This window comes from Hyperoodon ampullatus (genome assembly GCF_949752795.1).
Source record: "Hyperoodon ampullatus genome assembly, chromosome: 2".
NCBI classification, from domain to species: Eukaryota; Metazoa; Chordata; class Mammalia; order Artiodactyla; family Ziphiidae; genus Hyperoodon; species Hyperoodon ampullatus.
Genome location: NC_136915.1, coordinates 89,725,083 through 89,743,559, shown reverse-complemented (window position 1 = coordinate 89,743,559; position 18,477 = coordinate 89,725,083). Strand labels below are relative to the sequence as shown.

The 18,477-nt window shown below is 34.5% G+C and overlaps 1 protein-coding gene across 3 annotated transcripts in view; it reads left to right on the top strand.

Moving 5' to 3' along the window:
• SASS6 (SAS-6 centriolar assembly protein) overlaps window positions 1-15,901 on the top strand; it is a gene marked incomplete at both ends in the record, with an annotated part of 49,131 nt that extends 33,230 nt beyond the window's left edge. For 2 of the 3 annotated variants that reach the window (XM_079698553.1, XM_079698554.1), the window contains 5 exons: window positions 688-821; window positions 2,624-2,752; window positions 13,749-13,846; window positions 15,596-15,690; window positions 15,795-15,901. In XM_079698553.1, coding sequence (XP_079554679.1) covers window positions 688-821; window positions 2,624-2,752; window positions 13,749-13,846; window positions 15,596-15,690; window positions 15,795-15,901 — 563 coding nt within the window. Of the gene's footprint in view, window positions 1-687; window positions 825-2,623; window positions 2,753-13,748; window positions 13,847-15,595; window positions 15,691-15,794 lie in introns of all 3 variants that reach the window. The other variant, XM_079698552.1, reaches the window with a different exon arrangement.
• Window positions 15,902-18,477: the final 2,576 nt, after the last annotated feature.

Here is an 18,477-nt window from a genome sequence, read left to right as displayed (position 1 = left end):
ATATATACACTACCAAACGTAAGGTAGATAGCTAGTGGGAAGCAGCCGCATAGCACTGGGAGATCAGCTCAGTGATTTGTGACCGCCTGGAGGGGTGGGATAGGGAGGGTGGGAGGGAGATGCAAAAGGGAGGGGATATGGGAACATATGTATATGTATAACTGATTAAATTTGTTATAAAGCAGAAAAAAAAAACCCTATTACATGTGTCAGTCACCCAAAGTTAAGTGTTGAAAATATTAACTATAATTTACTATTTAAATTCTTTACTACTACTTGTTATAATTGCTGTGTTTACCTACTGGTAATAGTATGAACTATTTGAAACAAAAATATGAGATCACGCCTTTAACATCTTCTCAGTTTCTGATATTGATTATGAGAAATAAGAGTTTGAATTTTAAATAAACTGGAAGGTATCATTGTGGAAATGAAAGCCTTTAAAGAGATCCTTGACTAGCAGAAATACGTGCTTCTGATAGTAAAAGAATAAGGAGTCCTATTTGGCAGTTGCTAAAATAAGAATATTTAATGACAAAAATTTAGGTGAACCTGTGTTGTTCTCCTGTGATATAAGGTAGTTTTAAAAACTTAAAAAAAATTCAATATAATTTTAAATATTTAAAATTATTAGAAAAATAATAATATTCAAAATTCTTTACCTTGTTTCTTGTTCTTTTATTTAAGTAATCACATGGTTAAATAAAGAATTAAATGAAAATCAGCTAGTGAGAAAGCAAGATGTATTGGGACCTTCAGCCACTCCACCTGTACATTCTAGTAGCAACACCATCAGAAGTGGAATTTCTCCTAACTCTAATGTGGTAAGATTTAAATTAAGATGTTGTGAGTTGTCTTAGTAAATTTTCTAAAACAAACATATTTCCAGATTGTTAGGTGCTGGTACCTAATATGACTAGAGTCCTACAATTTTTAGCACTGAAGTAGAGTTTAAGTTCCATTTGGAAGTGGGACATAAAGGTACACTTATTCTTAACAAAGAGGCTATATTTTAAGGGTACACTTCTTTGTAAGATTTTAATGGATATTGAAATCACTCAGCATTAACTAATGCCAAATGTGCTGAAAAACTGTTAACACACACACAAAGTATTTAGGAGGCCTCAGTAAGGGAGAACAAGGTATGGGCTCAGGTTTGGCACTGTAGTGGAGGAGCCTAATCTGAATTCTATTAGAAGAAAAAGAGAGAAAGAAAAACCCTATTACCAGGCTTGTCAGCTCTAGATTCTGGAAGAAACTCGTTAGAGTTTTTTAGCTCCGAGTACCTGGATCTGGCTTGGTGATATCAGCTAGGTCTAGGGATTGCTGGGAACTGACCTTGCACTCAGAGCGAGGTTTTGGGGTTCTCCTGCTGAACATAAACAATTTCACGGAGTATCAGCATCAGGCAAGGCCACTCTCTGACTGTGATGGATCAAGACAAAAACAAGACCACTTCATAATCATGTCTGGACACAGACAAGAATATGACATTGCCAAACCACAAAAATGGGCAAGTATTCTTCTATCCTGGCTAAAGTGAGTGACTGCTGCTCATTACTAATTATAGCTTCAGCCTTAACACATTCATCCTGCCTTATTAGATAAGATTTATTCAGATACCCAGTCATATAGTGATCCCCGTTTCCTTATAGCATCCAGTCCACAGCAAAGCCCCGTGTTCTTAAACTGTTCCTTAACTCACCTAACACATGACTAAGTCCAATAAATAACTCCCTTTTAACACTGTCTTACTGAGACACCTCTCTTACTAGGTTCCACATGGTGTGCAGTCTTCCTTGTTGCAAAGAGTGTGTACACCTCTAGATATGTTTCTGGTGGTCCTTGACTGGAGGGCATTGGCAGAGGATTTAAAATGCAAATCCATAATAGAATTTTTAATCTACTCTAGTAAATGAGATAGTACTTGATGTTTAAAGGGAAAGGATTTGTGCTAATTTGGGAAAAGGTGCAGAGTGAAGTGCCTGGTACTGAATTACGAACTTGAAAAAACTTGACAGTCTTAACCTCAATGACTGATGATAAATAGCTATGTAAAAGGTATTTTTGTCATACAGCCACTTTTGTACATGAGTGCTTATTAAGATTTGTGTTGTGATTGTCCTCTTGTAGAAACAAACTTTTCATGATGTTCGTTAATGGTGGTGTCACTATATTGAAAATTAGTGGCAGAGCAAATTATTTCTAAGAACACAAATACTGTTTTTACTCAATCTGGCAGAAAATTATTTTTATTTTATCCCGTATTGGCCTTTTGATCTATGACTACCCCTCAACCCCCTTTTCAGTAATTTGAGGCCTGGAGGGAACCAAGATGGTTCAGAGGTCTTTGTTTTACTTCAGTTCAAAGGCAGGTCCAGTGGTTTTGTTTTGCCTAAGCTTGCAAAGCCACTCTGAAAAGCCCTCTGGGCCAAAGGTATTCCAGCCTCATGATATATTATAATGAAGCAGAGTTTTGTGGTGTCACCATAAACAAAATCGGCTTCTGAGATAGTGTCCTTAACTGTTAGTTATTATAGCAGGTGCTAATGCCTCCTGGATCACCAAATACCATTTAGAACTAATTTCTCATCCTTAACCTTTTTTATTCTTTTATTTTTAGGTTGAGAGTAGACTGACTTACCCAACTTGTGGGATTGGTTATCCTGTCTCCTCTGCATTTGCATTCCAGAATACCTTTCCTCATCCTATAGCTGCCAAAAGTACCATCCACCCAGTTTCAGGACCAAAGGTAGCCAATTCTAATACCTTTTTTAAAAAAAAAATAGCAATTTATTTTTTATTTAAAAAAATTCTTTGATCAGTTGCTAAGTGTATTAGGTGATGTATTATATGAATATATTTCTGAATAGTGTATATGCTTACAGGAAATATTATCTATATTATATGATTTTTTTTGAGTCACTATAATTTATAATAACCTAGATATCAGTATGTTTAAACTTTTTTTATTCCTGTTCAGCCTCTCCATTTTTATTCATTCTTCTCCTTATATCTTCTATAACTCTCAAACTTATCTAGGATTACTGACTTCATACTGCTGGCATATTAGCTGTGGTGACATTTTGGATCCCATTGTCAGAATTTAAGGGTCTGATGGGCAGGGTTATAACAAATTATAAAATGTAGTTCTGGCAACATTATCTCAAATAGCACATGCTTAGCAATCCCTCCAAACCTTGATTTATTTGCAAAGGCTTTTTTCTGCTCACTTGAGTTTTTCATCATTGTTATTACTGTCTTAGATATATACACTATTTTCACATATATTTATAATTCTATTTTCACTGTAATTTAATCCACCCAGATGAGCCACTGATTCTGTTTTCATTCCTAACTTCAGGTCCGAATTGATTTTTTCCTAAATCATGGAGACAAACATTTTTGAAAAGAATATTTTATAAAAGGTGGAATTGAGGACTTTGAAACTGATATTATAAACTCTTTCTCAAATTAGTTTTGGGCTGCCCTAAAAATAAGTTTGCTTTGTTGCTTAGGCATGTACTTCTTTTTAGCCATAACCTTATTACTATTTGGAGCTATTGAGAATTCTCAGTGAAATGAGAATTAAGCCTGAGTTTTTATGCTTAGAATGTTATGTAAAGAGTATTTAGTTGCATTTAACTGGCTTTTCTTATATAGCTTATTGAAAATTAGATATGTGTAATCAAAGGAATACTGTTGTTTTTAAATAAATATCAGTATACTCAAGTGTGCTTACGTCTTGGTAACAGTTTTTTCTTGAGAATTATTATCAAATTCACAATTGCTTTTTTATTTTAAATGGCTTTCCAGAAAATATATATAATGTCCAAAATGAGGACAGGAACTACTACAGATAATTGCTTAGTCGGTAGGACTAAATATGACTTATAAGATTACCTTTCTTATAGCTCTTCTGGAATCGGAGGAATCATTATAACAATCCTGTTCTTAAATACTGACTCAAGACTTTCAGTGTCTCCTATATTATTGATCTCCATACTCTTTTGATATGCATCCCTAACAACAACAACCAAAAAACCCTAATACTAACAAAACACTTTGAGTTTGAATCTCTGATACATGAATATTTATTTATTTGTGAATTGAATGCATATACTACTCAATTATAATGGTTAAAAACATGGAATCTGTTGTTAGAGTTTAAATCCTGCCTCTGTCAGTATGAAGTTGGACAAGCCAGTAACAAACAAAAAACAATATCCAACTGTTGTGTTTCAGTTTCTCCGTTTGTAAAGTGGAGCAATAATTGTATCTATCTTACTGGATTATTGTGAGTGTTAAAGTGAGCTGCTGCATTTGCTTAGAATAGTGCCTGGTACATAAGTGCTTCAATAATGTTATCTGTTATTATTAATAGTAAAATGTATTCCAAAATAGAAATTAAAGAATGAGATTAAAAAATGTGTATAAATCAAAGTTAAAAGATTTTCTTCTCATACCCCAATGGATGGTTGTAATCACTGCCTGCTATGGAAACCACTAATCTAGGTAGTCTTGTGCTAGCAGCTATGGCGATTAAAACATGTTCTTTTTAGTTGCGGTAAAAAAAAAATAAAAATAAAAATTTATTTAATGACATTGAATCTGTGATATACCTAATTTCTTAAAATGTTACTGTCAAGATTTAGTACATTCAAGTAGTTTAACTGTGAGGATGTAGAATAACATGAGTTAAATTAAGAAAGAAATAAAATCATGCTGAAGGAAATACGTAGGAGTGAGTTTTTAAAGATTTTAAAAGATTGTGCCATGCTGACAAATAGAAAGATCACTTGATACTTTTAAAGCAAAATAGGCAAAATAACTTGTTTCTTCACTTTTATTTTTGAAGAGAGTAATCTCTAAGGATTCATTCATTTGGTATATATTTAATGATGGACTCTGTGGGACATTTGACTGACTAAGGGACCCAAAGGAGACCTTTTTTTTTTTTTTTTTTTTTTTTTTGCTGTACACGGGCCTCTCACTGCTGTGGCCTCTCCCGCCGTGGAGCATAGGCTCCGGACACGCAGGCCCAGCGGCCATGGCTCACGTGCCCAGCCACTGTGCGGCACGTGGGATCCTCCCGGACTGGAGCACAAACCCGCGTCCCCTGCATCGGCAGGCGGGCTCTCAACCACTGCGCCACCAGGGAAGCCCCATTTGGTATATATTTAATGAATGTCTGCTATGGCTAGACATTGTTCTAATTGCAAGAGATATAACAATGAACAAGACAAAGTACAGTTTGTGGTGAAACACATTATGATGGTAAACTGCAGTATCTTTCAGACTAACCTGTTATTAAAGAGGAGATGTTATTTGATGTCAAAGAAAGTACTTGTGACAGACTCTCTTAAAAACTTTAGAATATCTGATTCTGATTCTTTTTGTATGGCATAAATTCACAAAGTCAAACATGATCAGATTTCATCTTGGAGATTATGAAGTAGGTGAGGGATTTTCTGCAGTAAGAAATGAACTGAGATCAGATGATTGATTAATTTTTGATAGTGTTTAGCCCACAGTGTGTATTCAGACAAATTTTATCTAGAGATAGCATTTCTCAGTTTGATTAACCATCTCATTTCACAGATGGTTCTAAATTAATTTTTATTTCTTTTGTATTAGCTATTTAAAAAATAGATTAAAATATATGAGCATGGGAAGCTCCCAAATATTTAAGAGGATGTATTGGCTAAATGTACCTCCTGTGGTCCCTAGTCCCCTCCTCAGAGAAAAAATCCTGGGAGTTTTTTGTGATATATTCGAAAAATACTTAAAATATATACAAGGATATATGTATATGTCTGTATGTTTGTATACATGAGTGTTGGTATAGATAAGCATAAATAGTACATGCCCACTGTTCTATACCTTGCTTTTTTCGTTTAACAGTATTATCATGGTACAGGTCCATTTTCATGTATTAGAATGTAAGTTTTTCTTTGTTTGTTTGTTTTTAGTAACTTAGAAGTATTCCAGTATACGGATGTACGATAATTTAATAGTGCTCTGTTAATGGATGATTAAGTTGTTTTCAATCTAGATAGTCATACATGTTTCAGCAGTTATCTTTGTATATACTTCTTTGTGTCTTTGTACAAATAGATTTGTAGGATAAATTCTTTTTTTAATTAATTTTTATTGGAGTATAGTTGCTTTACAATGCTGTGTTAGTTTCTGCTGTGCAGCAAAGTAAATCAGTTGTACATATACATATATCCACTTGTTTTTTAGATTTCCTTCCCATTTAAGTCACTACAGAGCATTGAGCAGAGTACCCTGTGCTATCCAGTAGGTTCTCATTAGTTATCTATTTTATACATAATATGACATATGTGTCAATTGCAATCTCCCAGTTCATCCCACCCCCTCTTCCCCACTTGGTAACCATAAGTTTGTTCTCTACATCTGTGACTCTATTTCTGCTTTGCAAATAAGCTCATCTGTACCATTTTTCTAGATTCCACATATAAGAGATATTATACGATATTTGTTTTTCTCTTTCTGACTGACTTCACTTTGTATGACATTCTCTCCGTCAGTCCATGTCTCTGCAAATGGCACAGTTTCGTTCCTTTTTATGGCTGACTAATATTCCATTGTATATATGTACCACATCTTTATCCATTCCTCTGTCAGTGGACACTTAGGTTGCTTCCATGTCCTGGCTATTGTAAATAGTGCTGCAGTGAAAATTGGGGTGTATGCATCCTTTCGAATTCTGGTTTTCTCTAGTTATATGCCTAGAAGTGGAATTGCTGGGTCATATGGTAGCTCTATTTTTAGTTTTTTAACAAACCTCCATACTGTTCTCCATAGTGGCTGTACCAATTTACATTCCCACCAACAGTGTTGGAGGGTTCCCTTTTCTCCACACCTTCTCCAGCATTTACTGTTTGTAGATTTTTTGATGATGGCCATTCTGACCGGTATGAGGTGATACCTCATTGTAGTTTTGATTTGCATTTCTCTAATAATTAGTGATGTTGAGCATCTTTTCAAGTGTTTTGTTGGCCATCTGTATGTCTTCTTTGGAGAAATGTCTACTTAGGTCTTCTGCCCATTTTTTGATTGGGTTATTTCTTTTTTTGATATTGAGCTGCATGAGCTGTTTGTGTATTTTGGAAATTAGTCCCTTGTCAGTTGCTTTGTTTGCAAATATTTTCTCCCATTCTGTGGGTTGTCTTTTCATTTTGTTTATGGCTTCCTTTGCCGCACAAAAGCTTTTAAGTTTCATTAGGTCCCATTTGTTTATTTTTGCTTTTATTTTCATTACTCTATGTGGTGGATCAAAAAAGATCTTGCTGTGATTGATGTCAAGGAGTGTTCTACCTATATTTTCCTCTAAGGGTTTTATAGTATCCAGTCTTACATTTAGGTCCTTAATCCATTTTGAGCTTAATTTTGTGTGTGGTGTTAGGGAGTGTTCTAATTTCATTCTTCTACATGTAGCTGTCCAGTTTTCCCAGCACCATTTATTGAAGAGACTCTCTTTTCTCCATTATATATTCTTGCCTCCTTTGTCATAGGTTAGGTGGCCCTAGGTGCATGGGTTTATCTCTGTTCTGTGGATCTATATTTCTGTTTTGGGGCCAGTACTATACTGTTTGATGACTGTAGCTTCATAGTATAGTCTGAAGTCAGGGAGCCTGATTCCTCCAGCTCTGTTCTTCTTTCTCAAGATTGCTTTGGCTGTTTGGGGTCTTCTGTATTTCCATACAAATTGTAAAATTTTTTGTTCTAGTTTTGTGGAAAATGCCCTTGGTAATTTGATAGAGATTGCATTGAGTCTGTACGTTGCTGTGGGTAGTATAGTCATTTTCACAATATTGATTCTTCCAATCCAAGAACATGTTATATCTCTCCATCTGTTTGTGTCATCTTTGACTTCTCTCATCAGTATTTTATAGTTTTCTGAGTATAGGTCTTTGGCTCCTTATAGGTTTATTCCTAGGTGTTTTATTCTTTTTGATGTGATGGTAAATGGGATTGTTTCCTTAATCTCTCTGATCTTTCGTTGTTAGTGTATAGGAATGCAAGAGATTTCTTTGCATTAATTTTGTATCCTGCAACTTTATCAAATTCATTGATTAGCTCTAGTAGTTTTCTGGTAGCATCTTTAGGATTTTTTATGTATAGTATCATGTCATCTGCAAACAGTGACAGTTTTACTTCTTGTTTTCCAATATGGATTCCTTTTTCTTCTCTGATTGCTGTGGCTAAAATTTCCAAAACTATGTTGAATAATAGTGGTGAGAGTGGGCATCCTTATCTTGTTCCTGATCTTAGAGGAGATGCTTTCAGTTTTTCACCATTGAGAATGATATTTGCTGTGGGTTTGTTGTATATGGCCTTTATTATGTTGAGGTAGGTTCCCTCTAAGCCCGCTTCCTGGGGAGTTTTTATCATAAGTGGGTGTTGAATTTTGTCAAAAGCTTTTTGTGCATCTATTGAGATGATCATATGGTTTTTATTCTTCAATTTGTTAATATGGTGTATCACATTGATTTGTGTATATTGAAGAATCCTTGCATCCCTGGGATAAATCCCACTTGATCATGGTGTATGATCCTTTTAATGTGTTGTTGGATTCAGTTTGCTAGTATTTTGTTGAGGATTTTTGTGTCTATGTTCTTCAGTGATATTGGCCTGTAATTTTTTTGTGTGATGTCTTTGTCTGGTTTTGGTATCAGAGTGATGGTGGCCTCATAGAATGAGCTTGGGAGTGTTCCTTCCTCTGCAATTTTTTGGAAGAGTTTTAGAAGGGTAAGTGTTAACTCTTCTCTAAATGTTTGATAGAAATCACCTGTGAAGCCATCTGGCCGTGGACGTTTGTTTGTTGGAAGATTTTGTTTGTTTGTTTTTTTGCAGTACGCGGGCCTGTCACTGCTGTGGCCTCTCCCGTTGCAGAACACAGGCTCCAGATGCGCAGGCTTAGCGGCCATGGCTCACGGGCCCAGCTGCTCCGCGGCACATGGGATCTTCCCGGACCAGGGCATGAACCCATGTCCCCTGCATCGGCAGGCGGACTCTCAACCACTGTGCCACCAGGGAAGCCCAACAACCATTATTTCTTAAAAATGTTTTCTGCCCTACACTCTTCCCCCATCCTTCTGGGACTCAGGCAACATGAATGTTAGAACATGTATGTTTTCCCATAGGCCTGTGAGGCTCTCTTCTTCCTTTCTTTTTTCTCTGTTTTTCAGATATAATAATTTCTATTGATTGATCTTACAGTTTAATGCTATAGAGTCCATCCAGTGAATTTTTTCAGTTCTTAAATTTCCATTTGTTTCTTTTTTACATGTTCTATTTTTTTTTTACTGAGACATTTTCTTTACATTTATTTCAAGAGTATTCACTTTTACTTCTTAGAACATGGTTATAATAGATACTTTTAACTGCCTTCCTGATAATTCCATTATCTTTGCCATCTTGGAGCTGACAACTGTTGGCTTGTTTTTTGCCTTGCAAATTACTGAGATTTTCTGGGTTCTTTGTTGAGTGATTTTGGATTCTGTCTGGATCCAGTATTGAATGTTATGAGGCTCTAGATCTTGTTTAAATCCAAAGGAGAATGTGAATTTAAAAAAAATTTTAATTAAGAAAATTTTTTTTTGTAGCAAATAGTTTTGTTAGGTTCAAATTGCAAATTCTGACTTATCGTTTGTAGGCTGTGGTTTCTGTGTCAGTTCAGTCCTTAAAGAGTTTGCTCATGTTATTTGGATCTGTCTGTCTGTGCACCATCTAGTGCCTGTTCTGTGACCTGGGTGGTGGTTTACTCCATAGTTCAGTTCTCAGAGCCTTTGGTATGGTGACTGTGGTCAGATCTTGCATGTCCAGCTTAGAATAGAACCCAGTAGTTCATATACAGCTTTTATAGGATCTCTTTCTTGAGTTCCTTTCTCTCTGTGATTTCCCTCCAGATTTCAGAATCCCCTGAGTCCTTCTTCCTGAAAACTGGCTAGAAATCATGGACCTAAATTCCCTTGGTCTAAGACACAGTTCCTGCAATTGTGTCTGTGCCTGGTGCCAAACGTTGGGAGGACAGAGAAAGAAAAAACATAATGAGAATTTGTATCATGCTTGTGAGACCACAGCACTTCTGGTCAGAGGGTGTGCTTCCCCGCTTTCAGAGTTTTAGGTGCCTGCTTGGCCACTGCTGTCATCATCATTACCCCTGTCGCTTCTGTTTCCACTGAATTGCCTGAGGGTTGGGGCAGAAGAGAACTGTGAAAGAAGAGATTTTCCTCACTCTCTTTGACCCTTAGGAATTTGTTTTTTCATTTCTCAGAACAGAAAGAAGACTATACCTTGATATTAATATTGTACTCTGGCTTTCTTAGCATTTACATGATGTATCACTTTCTTTCCTTTTACTTTTACCAATCTGTGTCTTTATATTTAAACTGGATTTCTTTTAGATATTCTATACCTGACTCATATTTTCATCCATTCTGACGTTGTCTTTAACAATTTAAAATTTAATGTATATATTCATACGTTTTATCATCTTGCTGTTTGTATTCTATATATCCCATCTGTTCTTTGTCCCTCTTTTCTACTTTAATCCTGACTTTTCAATTAATTGCTGATTTTATTTTGCATTCTATTTTGTCTCTACTTACTGGCTTTATTTTTTGTTTGCTCTAGAGTTTACAGTAGACATCTTCACCTTATCATAATCTATCTTCAAAATTTTATACTACTTTCCATATAATGTAAGAACCTTACAATAATTCCATTTCCTCATTCCTGTCCTGCTAACTACTGTCAAAATTTTACTTCTGCATTTGTTATAAATCCCACTTTTTTTAAAAACAATCAGATATCTTTTAAATAAATTAAACAGGGAGGAGAAAGTCCTTTTACCCATATACTTATTATCTACATAACTCTATTCCTTTATGTAGATCTACATTTTCATCTGGTATCATTTTCCTTTCTCCTCTAATGAAGATTTCTTACAGTGCAGCTCTTTAAGATATCTTACAGTGCACGTCTGTGGGAAATTCATAAAAATCTCATAACATTTTTATTTTGAATTTATCTTCTCTGCATTTAGAATTCTAGGTTGACAAGTTTCTTTTTTCCTTTCAGCATTTTGAAGCCATCATTCCATAGTTGCCAGTTTCTGGCCTGGCCATATTTCTTCACTTTTTTTTTTTAAAACTGTTATTTATTTATTTACTTACTTACTTACTTACTTATTTACTTATTTATTGCTGTGTTGGGTCTTTGTTGGGCTGCTCTTCGTTGTGGTGTGCAGGCTTCTCATTGCAGTGGCTTCTCTTGTTGTGGAGCACGGGCTCTAGGCGCACGGGCTTCAGTAGTTACAGCATGCAGGCTCAGTATTTGTGGCTCATGGGCTCTAGAGCACAGGCTCAGTAGTTGTGGTGCATGGCCTTCGTTGCTCCGCAGCATGTGGGATCTTCCTGGACCAGGGCTCGAACCCGTGTCCCCTGCATTGGCAGGTGGATTCTTAAACAGTGCGCCACCAGGGAAGTCCCTCTTCACTTTTTTTGTTATCTCCTTTTAGTATTACAGTTACTCATGGTTGATCACATGATATTGTCCCATTGAGTCTGTTCATTTATTTGCTTCATTTTATATATATTAGATTCTAATGCTTTCTTAAAGTTCACTAATCTTTTCTTCTGCATTGTTTAATTTGCTGTTAATTCTGTCCAGTGAGAACTTTTCATTTTAGATATTTAATTTATCATCTCTAGAAGTTCCATTTCATTCTTTTTTTATATCTTCCATTTTTCTCATACTTTTAATTTCCATACATCCTTGTTCATAGTTACAATACTTTTAACATGTGCATCCTTATTCTATCATTTGTATCATCTCTGGATCAGTTTCTGTTGAGTGATTTTTCTTAGTATGACTCATGTTTTCCTACTTGTCATTTCTAATAATTTTTTAAAATATTTATTTTATTTATTTATTTTTGGCTGCTTCGGGTCTTAGTTGTGGCACACGGGATCTTCGTTGTGGTGCACGGGCTCTCTAATTGAGGTGTGTGGGTTCAGTAGTTGTGGCACATGGCTTAGTTGCCCCATGGCATGAGATCTTAGTTCCCCGACCAGGGATCAAACCCGCATCCCCTGCATTGGAAGGCAGATTCTTGACCACTGGACCACCAGGGAAGTCCCTCTAATAATTTCTGATAGGATGTGGAACATTGTTAATGTTACTTTGTTGATTATCTAGATTTTGTTATCTTCCTTTAAAGGGTGGCAGTTATTTAAGTTACTTGTCGATCCCCTGGTCCTTTTTGAGTTTTTTTGTTTTTCTCTTTTTTCCTTTAGCTTTACTAGGATGCATTTTAAGTAGCTTTTACTCAAGGGATAGTTCAGCCGTGTTACGAAGCTCCCCACAGAATGCCCTAAATGATTACCAAGGACTGTCCACTTTGTCTCCATGATTATGAACCTTGGAAATTGTTCAGCTTGAAACTCCCGTTTTTATTTGCCCAGCATTGTGGAATTTTACCCTATGCATGTTCCTAGTACTCAGCAAAAACTCAAGGGGATTCATGTGTAGATTTCTGTGGCTTGTTCTCTTTATAGCTCCCTTTTCTTCAGAATTCTGCCTTGCAGCCTCCAGGCACCTCATCCTCCCTGAACTGATTTTAATCTCCTTCATTTAGCAATTATGTTCTTTCTCTGTACCTATAGTCAGGAAGTGCCTCTAATTAGAAAGCTGGGTCAGTTGTAGGGATCACACTTTTCTTAGAGATCACAGTTCTGTACTACCAGTTGTTCAGTTTTTGGGACCATTCTTTTTGTTTATTTTGTCTGGTTTTCTAATTATTGGTGGCTGGAAACTATATTATGTATTAATATCTTATACTCTAAATTTCTTCACTCTTGCATGTTTATTTTTCTATAAGGAATATGAAAATCAGCTTATCTCACTTTTTAAAAATCCTGTTTGTATTTAATGTGATCTGATATCTTTAGAATATTGAACCCTGATAGCCAAGGACAGCAGCATATACCTTTCTCATTTATAATTTTATCCTATTAAGCTAGTATCTCTACCTATTTTATTATGATTTTTTTTTACCAAAAATAGATATTTCTTATCTTCTCATGCCTTTTTCTTTTTTTCTTTCTTTCTTTTTTTTTTTTCTCTTTATACGAGTCGTCATACCTTTTTTCTTTGATTTATTAGTATGGTGACTTACATTTATAGACTTCCTAACATAGAACCCATTCCTGGTATGAAACCCCCTCAGTCATAGTCATTATTACTTTAAATAAACTACTACACACTATATGCTTGATATTTTAGTTTGGACTTTTGTATAGATTCTTGGATTACTTTTGACTTTTTCAGTATTCAATTCCTAGCACTCATTTAGAATCCTTAAATATGACAGGCTTTAAGTTCGTGAAAAGAATTCTCAGAATGTATGAGGTAAATGCATCATTGTGGTACTTGGTTACTTTTAGCATCAATAACATTTAAATGTATTAGTGTTCATGTTTTTGTTTCAAAATAATTAAGATAATTTGTGCTGTTTATCTTGCTGATATGACAGGAACTTTTTTGTCAAGGAGAAATAGGATTTTTAAATTTTCTCAATAAAATGTGCTTGTGTTATAAAATATAGGTTGAACTTCTGTGGTCTATATTCGTCAGAGAAAAAATTTAACCACCTATCTCCATATAGAACTGTCTCAGTTCTCACTAATTCAGTTACATGTTTTCCCTCTTCACAGGTGCACTTTAACTTGCAGTTTACAAAACCAAGTACATCACTAGGAGATGTTCAATCAGGAACAACTGTTAGTATGCCTTGCTCAACTGATAAGGAAAAGTAAGCTCTTGACATAAAATTTAATGTTTGTAACTTTGGAAGTCAGGGAGTTTTTATCAGTGTTTGAAAGCTATTATGACCACTTATTTATGTAACGTTTTAAGTTGCTGATCAGTGGGATTTGACTTAGTCCTTTTTAGCTATAAGAAAGAGGTTTATCATATTTTTTAAAACTGTAGGATAGACATATAGTAAAATTTAATTTTTTAAAAGGGATTTTCCTACATAACTGAAGAACACCCTTTCATATATTCTCGGGCAAATAGATAGAAATCTTTTAAATTCCTCAGAGTTGGCTGTTTTGCTTTTGTTTTCCTGTATGGCTGTGTCTGTCTCTAGAAGCTCTTTGTTTTTCCTGAGTAATTGCTTCCAGTGTAAAGTAAACTGAGAAATCAGCTGGTTAGACTGTTAGAATTCTGGGGTAAATAAGAGTAAAAGGGTTTGTGAGGTTGCCCCCTAGCCAAGCTAACATAAATAAGCTTTAGTGCCAATTTGTGACTTCTGTTTTGCCTACTCAGAGATTTGCCTATTTTTTTAGATCTTAAGCAGGTTTTATGTACTGAAGTTTGCTGAATCAGTGAGTTGTAGCTAGAGTAAACAACTTATAGATGCAAACTTGTCTCTCTGGGTAGTCTTTGTTTGTAATACTGTTTTCTTATTGTGCCTTTATTTATTTAAAATGTAATCGCTTTAAGGCCTGTCTGCTGGCACTCATTATCATGAGCTATCACCCTCCCCAATATATTGCAAACTAAAAAATTACTGTCATGGCTCAAAGAGGCTTCTTATTCCAGCTCTCTTCATTCATTGGCTCCTCTAAAATTAGTACCAAGATGAGTATTAAAATAGTTAATGTTTATGAGCCTCTGTTTTTTAAAAGTGAGAATTCTTTGAAGTCGTGAAATGTATGTGCTTGTTATATTTAAGCTCATATTTGTTAAAGTGGCAGAGCACCTAGAATTCATATTAATGGTAGAACACCGTGATGTTTATATGTTTAACTCCATCATACACACTAAGAACAATTTTACTTACAGATCATATTTGTGGTACAAAATCAAACATAATCATGTGTTCATAAAATTGGGACTGTTCAGCTATTTTGAGATTTTTGTTTAGAATTGGTTTGTTTTGTTGTCAGCTAGTAATAAGTGGCAAAGGTTAAAGAAAAAATTTTAAATTGGAAAAAACACCTATTCACCCACTTTATTCTTTTCTGAAAATTGGGAGAAGACCATCATTTAATTTTAAAGATAAAATGTCATTGTTTTGCAAGAGCCCTGAACTTCTTCTTGGCAAGTGTACTAATACAGAAACTGTTAATACTGGACAGATTTAGAAAGAAGGAATATCGTGGTTGAAAGAGGAAAAATACAACTATAGAAATATCCCCTCTTTGTTTTTTCAAATTTTCATATTTGTATTCATCCAACCAGAATTCATTACTGTACAATGTGTATTAATGTTTAATAATGACAACTTTGAAGCATAACAAAATTTTGAGGAGCTTTTGGTCAAAGGAAAAAGATAACTTACTCTTTACTGGGAAGAAGTATACTTTGGCTTATGAATAGATAAATTATTTGCTTAAGAACCCAGTGAAAAATGGGATTTGTTTTGAACAAAGCCATAAACATAAGTTATATTATTGTATACATAGTATATGTATGTATATAAACATTCAGACTTTACTGAAGAGAAAGTAAGACTTTGTTAAAATAAGTAAATAATTACTATTTTCCTTTCAAGTGGTGAAAATTTAGGGCTGGAATCCAAATATCTGAAGAAAAGGGAAGACAGCATTCCTTTACGTGGGCTCAACCAAAATCTATTTAATAATCCAGGTGAGAAGACATTTCTGAAATGGATTGTACACTGTGGTTTAATTAACTGTATTATATAAAGACTTACGTGAATGCAGATAACCTTTTTTTGTCCTCATTTGCAGACCATCAAAAAGGCGGCACTTTAGGAGCATTACAGACATCTTCCAAACCCGTAGTGCTCCCTTCTACATCTTCAGCATATTTCCCTGGGCAGCTACCAAACAGTTAATCCCAGTGTCATCTTTTACTTTTATTGAAATTTTAGAAATTCAGCGTGGTTTTAATATAGAAACAGCACAGATCAAATTCTGAATAAGCAAGTTTCAAAGTTTACTTGAGCTACTGTATTAGATTGTTTGGATCCTTTAAGTACTGCTGTCGTTTATGCAGTTTAGAGGGGCAAATTTGTACTACGGAATGGGTGAAGATTCTTTTTAGTTTGGAACATGGTGTTTTATAGAATAATAGTATGAATTTTATTAAACTAATACTTAGAAATTCTCAGAAGTTCTAAGAAAAGAGTTGATCCTTGTAAGGGACATTCTAATCATATTCAATATCTCAGTTAATTAAAACCTCAGATATATATACTAGTATGAAACCAAAGAATGCTATCAATTCATTTTATCATTTTCATTAGTACAATAAAAGTTTTAAATTTGCCACCTGAGAATTTTAAGGGAAAATAATTATCTCTTGAGATATATTATTGATGATATTTACAGTAAAGGGAAAAGTCCTGAAATTACCTTAAATGAATAAATTCTTCATAGCAAGTAGATATTTTCCTTGAAACCTTTAAATTATCTTTTGAATAAGTCTGTTAAGTAATTTTGATAAATTTATTGTACAGAAAATCTTGGACAGTCTAATTACATGACCAGATTAGGTACAGAGTACTTTTAGTCATTTGAGGTGTATGGATTTTAATGCTTCCTGGAAGTCTACAGTCATCCAGTTTTTCTCCTTCATTTGGAGTTTTGTTTGTTATGCAGTTAAATCTGTATTAGTGGAATATTTGTTTTAAAAATTAGTACTTACACAAAATATTTACTGAGAGCATCATGAATATTCATTTTGCTTATATCAAAATGGGTTCATTTTCATGTTTGCTTATTAGTAAAGTAGGCAAAATGAATAATGTTAGAAGTTACAACTTTCTTCTCTTCCCTATAATTAAGTTTCAAATAAGAATTGTTCCTTTGGGAAAAATGAGGTAATTTAAAAAATTCACCCAGAATCACAGGGTTGCATTTTGTTTTCTTACTGACAACCATCCAGTAGAGTAGCATTCTCTTAAGAAAACTCTAAATCAGTTTGTTTGCAGAGATTGCTAATGCTCATGTGATACTTAAAAAGTATTTTCAAGGACCTTATTACACAGATGAGGAAAAGAGACATTTCAGGATACTGATGACATACTAATGTTATTGGCTTCCATGGTAAGACAAAAAATATTTGCTAATTTTTTTATGAAGCCACAGTATTGAGTCTTTCCTTATGATACGTTTGAAACTGCTGGCAACCACAAGCTGTCTTAAACTAGGGATCTTATCTAAAAAATTTAATAACCGTTATTAGGTAGTCACTTTTTATATATATATTTTTGTCATTTCGATATACTATATTAGTAAGAATACTCAGTTATAATAACTTGAAAGCACTAATAATCTGGAAAGAAACTTTCTGGCAATATTGGAATCTTTCCTGTAAATAGTATGTAGTATAAAACTTTGTGACAAGGGTTTGGATAGGATACATGACATACAGGTAGCTCTTTTTTTTTAAAATATAGATATCCTTTTCCATATCCACACATGGAAAATTGGGAGAATTCCCAAAAGATATAGAGATCATTTTGATATCAAACTTGCTAAAGACTTTTTGGTATTAAATGTATATACACAGACTTTCGAGTGTGCTAATTATTTGCTCTACCTCTTAAACTTTTATTTGAAATTGTTTTGCTGTGTGCAGTTGTACATGTGTTAATAATCAAAATATTGTATTTAATGTATTTCTGTAAACTGTGAGCTTTGTTAATAAAGTATTAATATTTTGGGAATCTGACATGTAAACAGTATGTAAAAACAAACATAGGACTGACCTACAACACCTGTGCTTAGAAAATTAAGTACTTAGTTAATTTATGAACTAAGTTTTCATTTCTTTGCTTTTGTCTTCCTACAACAGTATTTTATTGAGGGAAATGAAATGGATTCAAAGGGAGAAGGTATAATGCTTTGATTTGTTACTGTAAAAATAAAATAACTGGGCTTCCCTGGTGGCGCAGTGGTTGAGAGTCCGCCTGCCAATGCAGGGGACATGGGTTCGTGCCCCGGTCCGGGAAGATCCCACATGCCGTGGAACGGCTGGGCCCGTGAGCCATGGCCGCTGAGCCTGTGCATCTGGAGCCTGTGCTCCGCAACGGAAGAGGCCACAACAGTGAGAGGTCCGCGTATCGCCAAAAAAAAAAAAAATATATATATATATATAGTAACAAAGCCAAAACAGGCCTCATAAGGGAATCACAGATCAAGACTTTCTTTAAAAAAAAAAATCATTAAAATATTTAATTTTATTAACAGAATATTTACATTTCTTTTAAGACCTTATTTAACCATAGTGAATGTTCCAAGTTTAAAAAGCATTAAGCAGTAACCACACATAAGATGAAAACAGTGTAAACTATACAATACTTTATGTACAATTTTTTACAAAGTAACACTTTTTTAAATAATATAACTGGACACAAAAATATACACTTTAGAGAAATTCACATCAGTAATTGTATAAAGCTCTCTT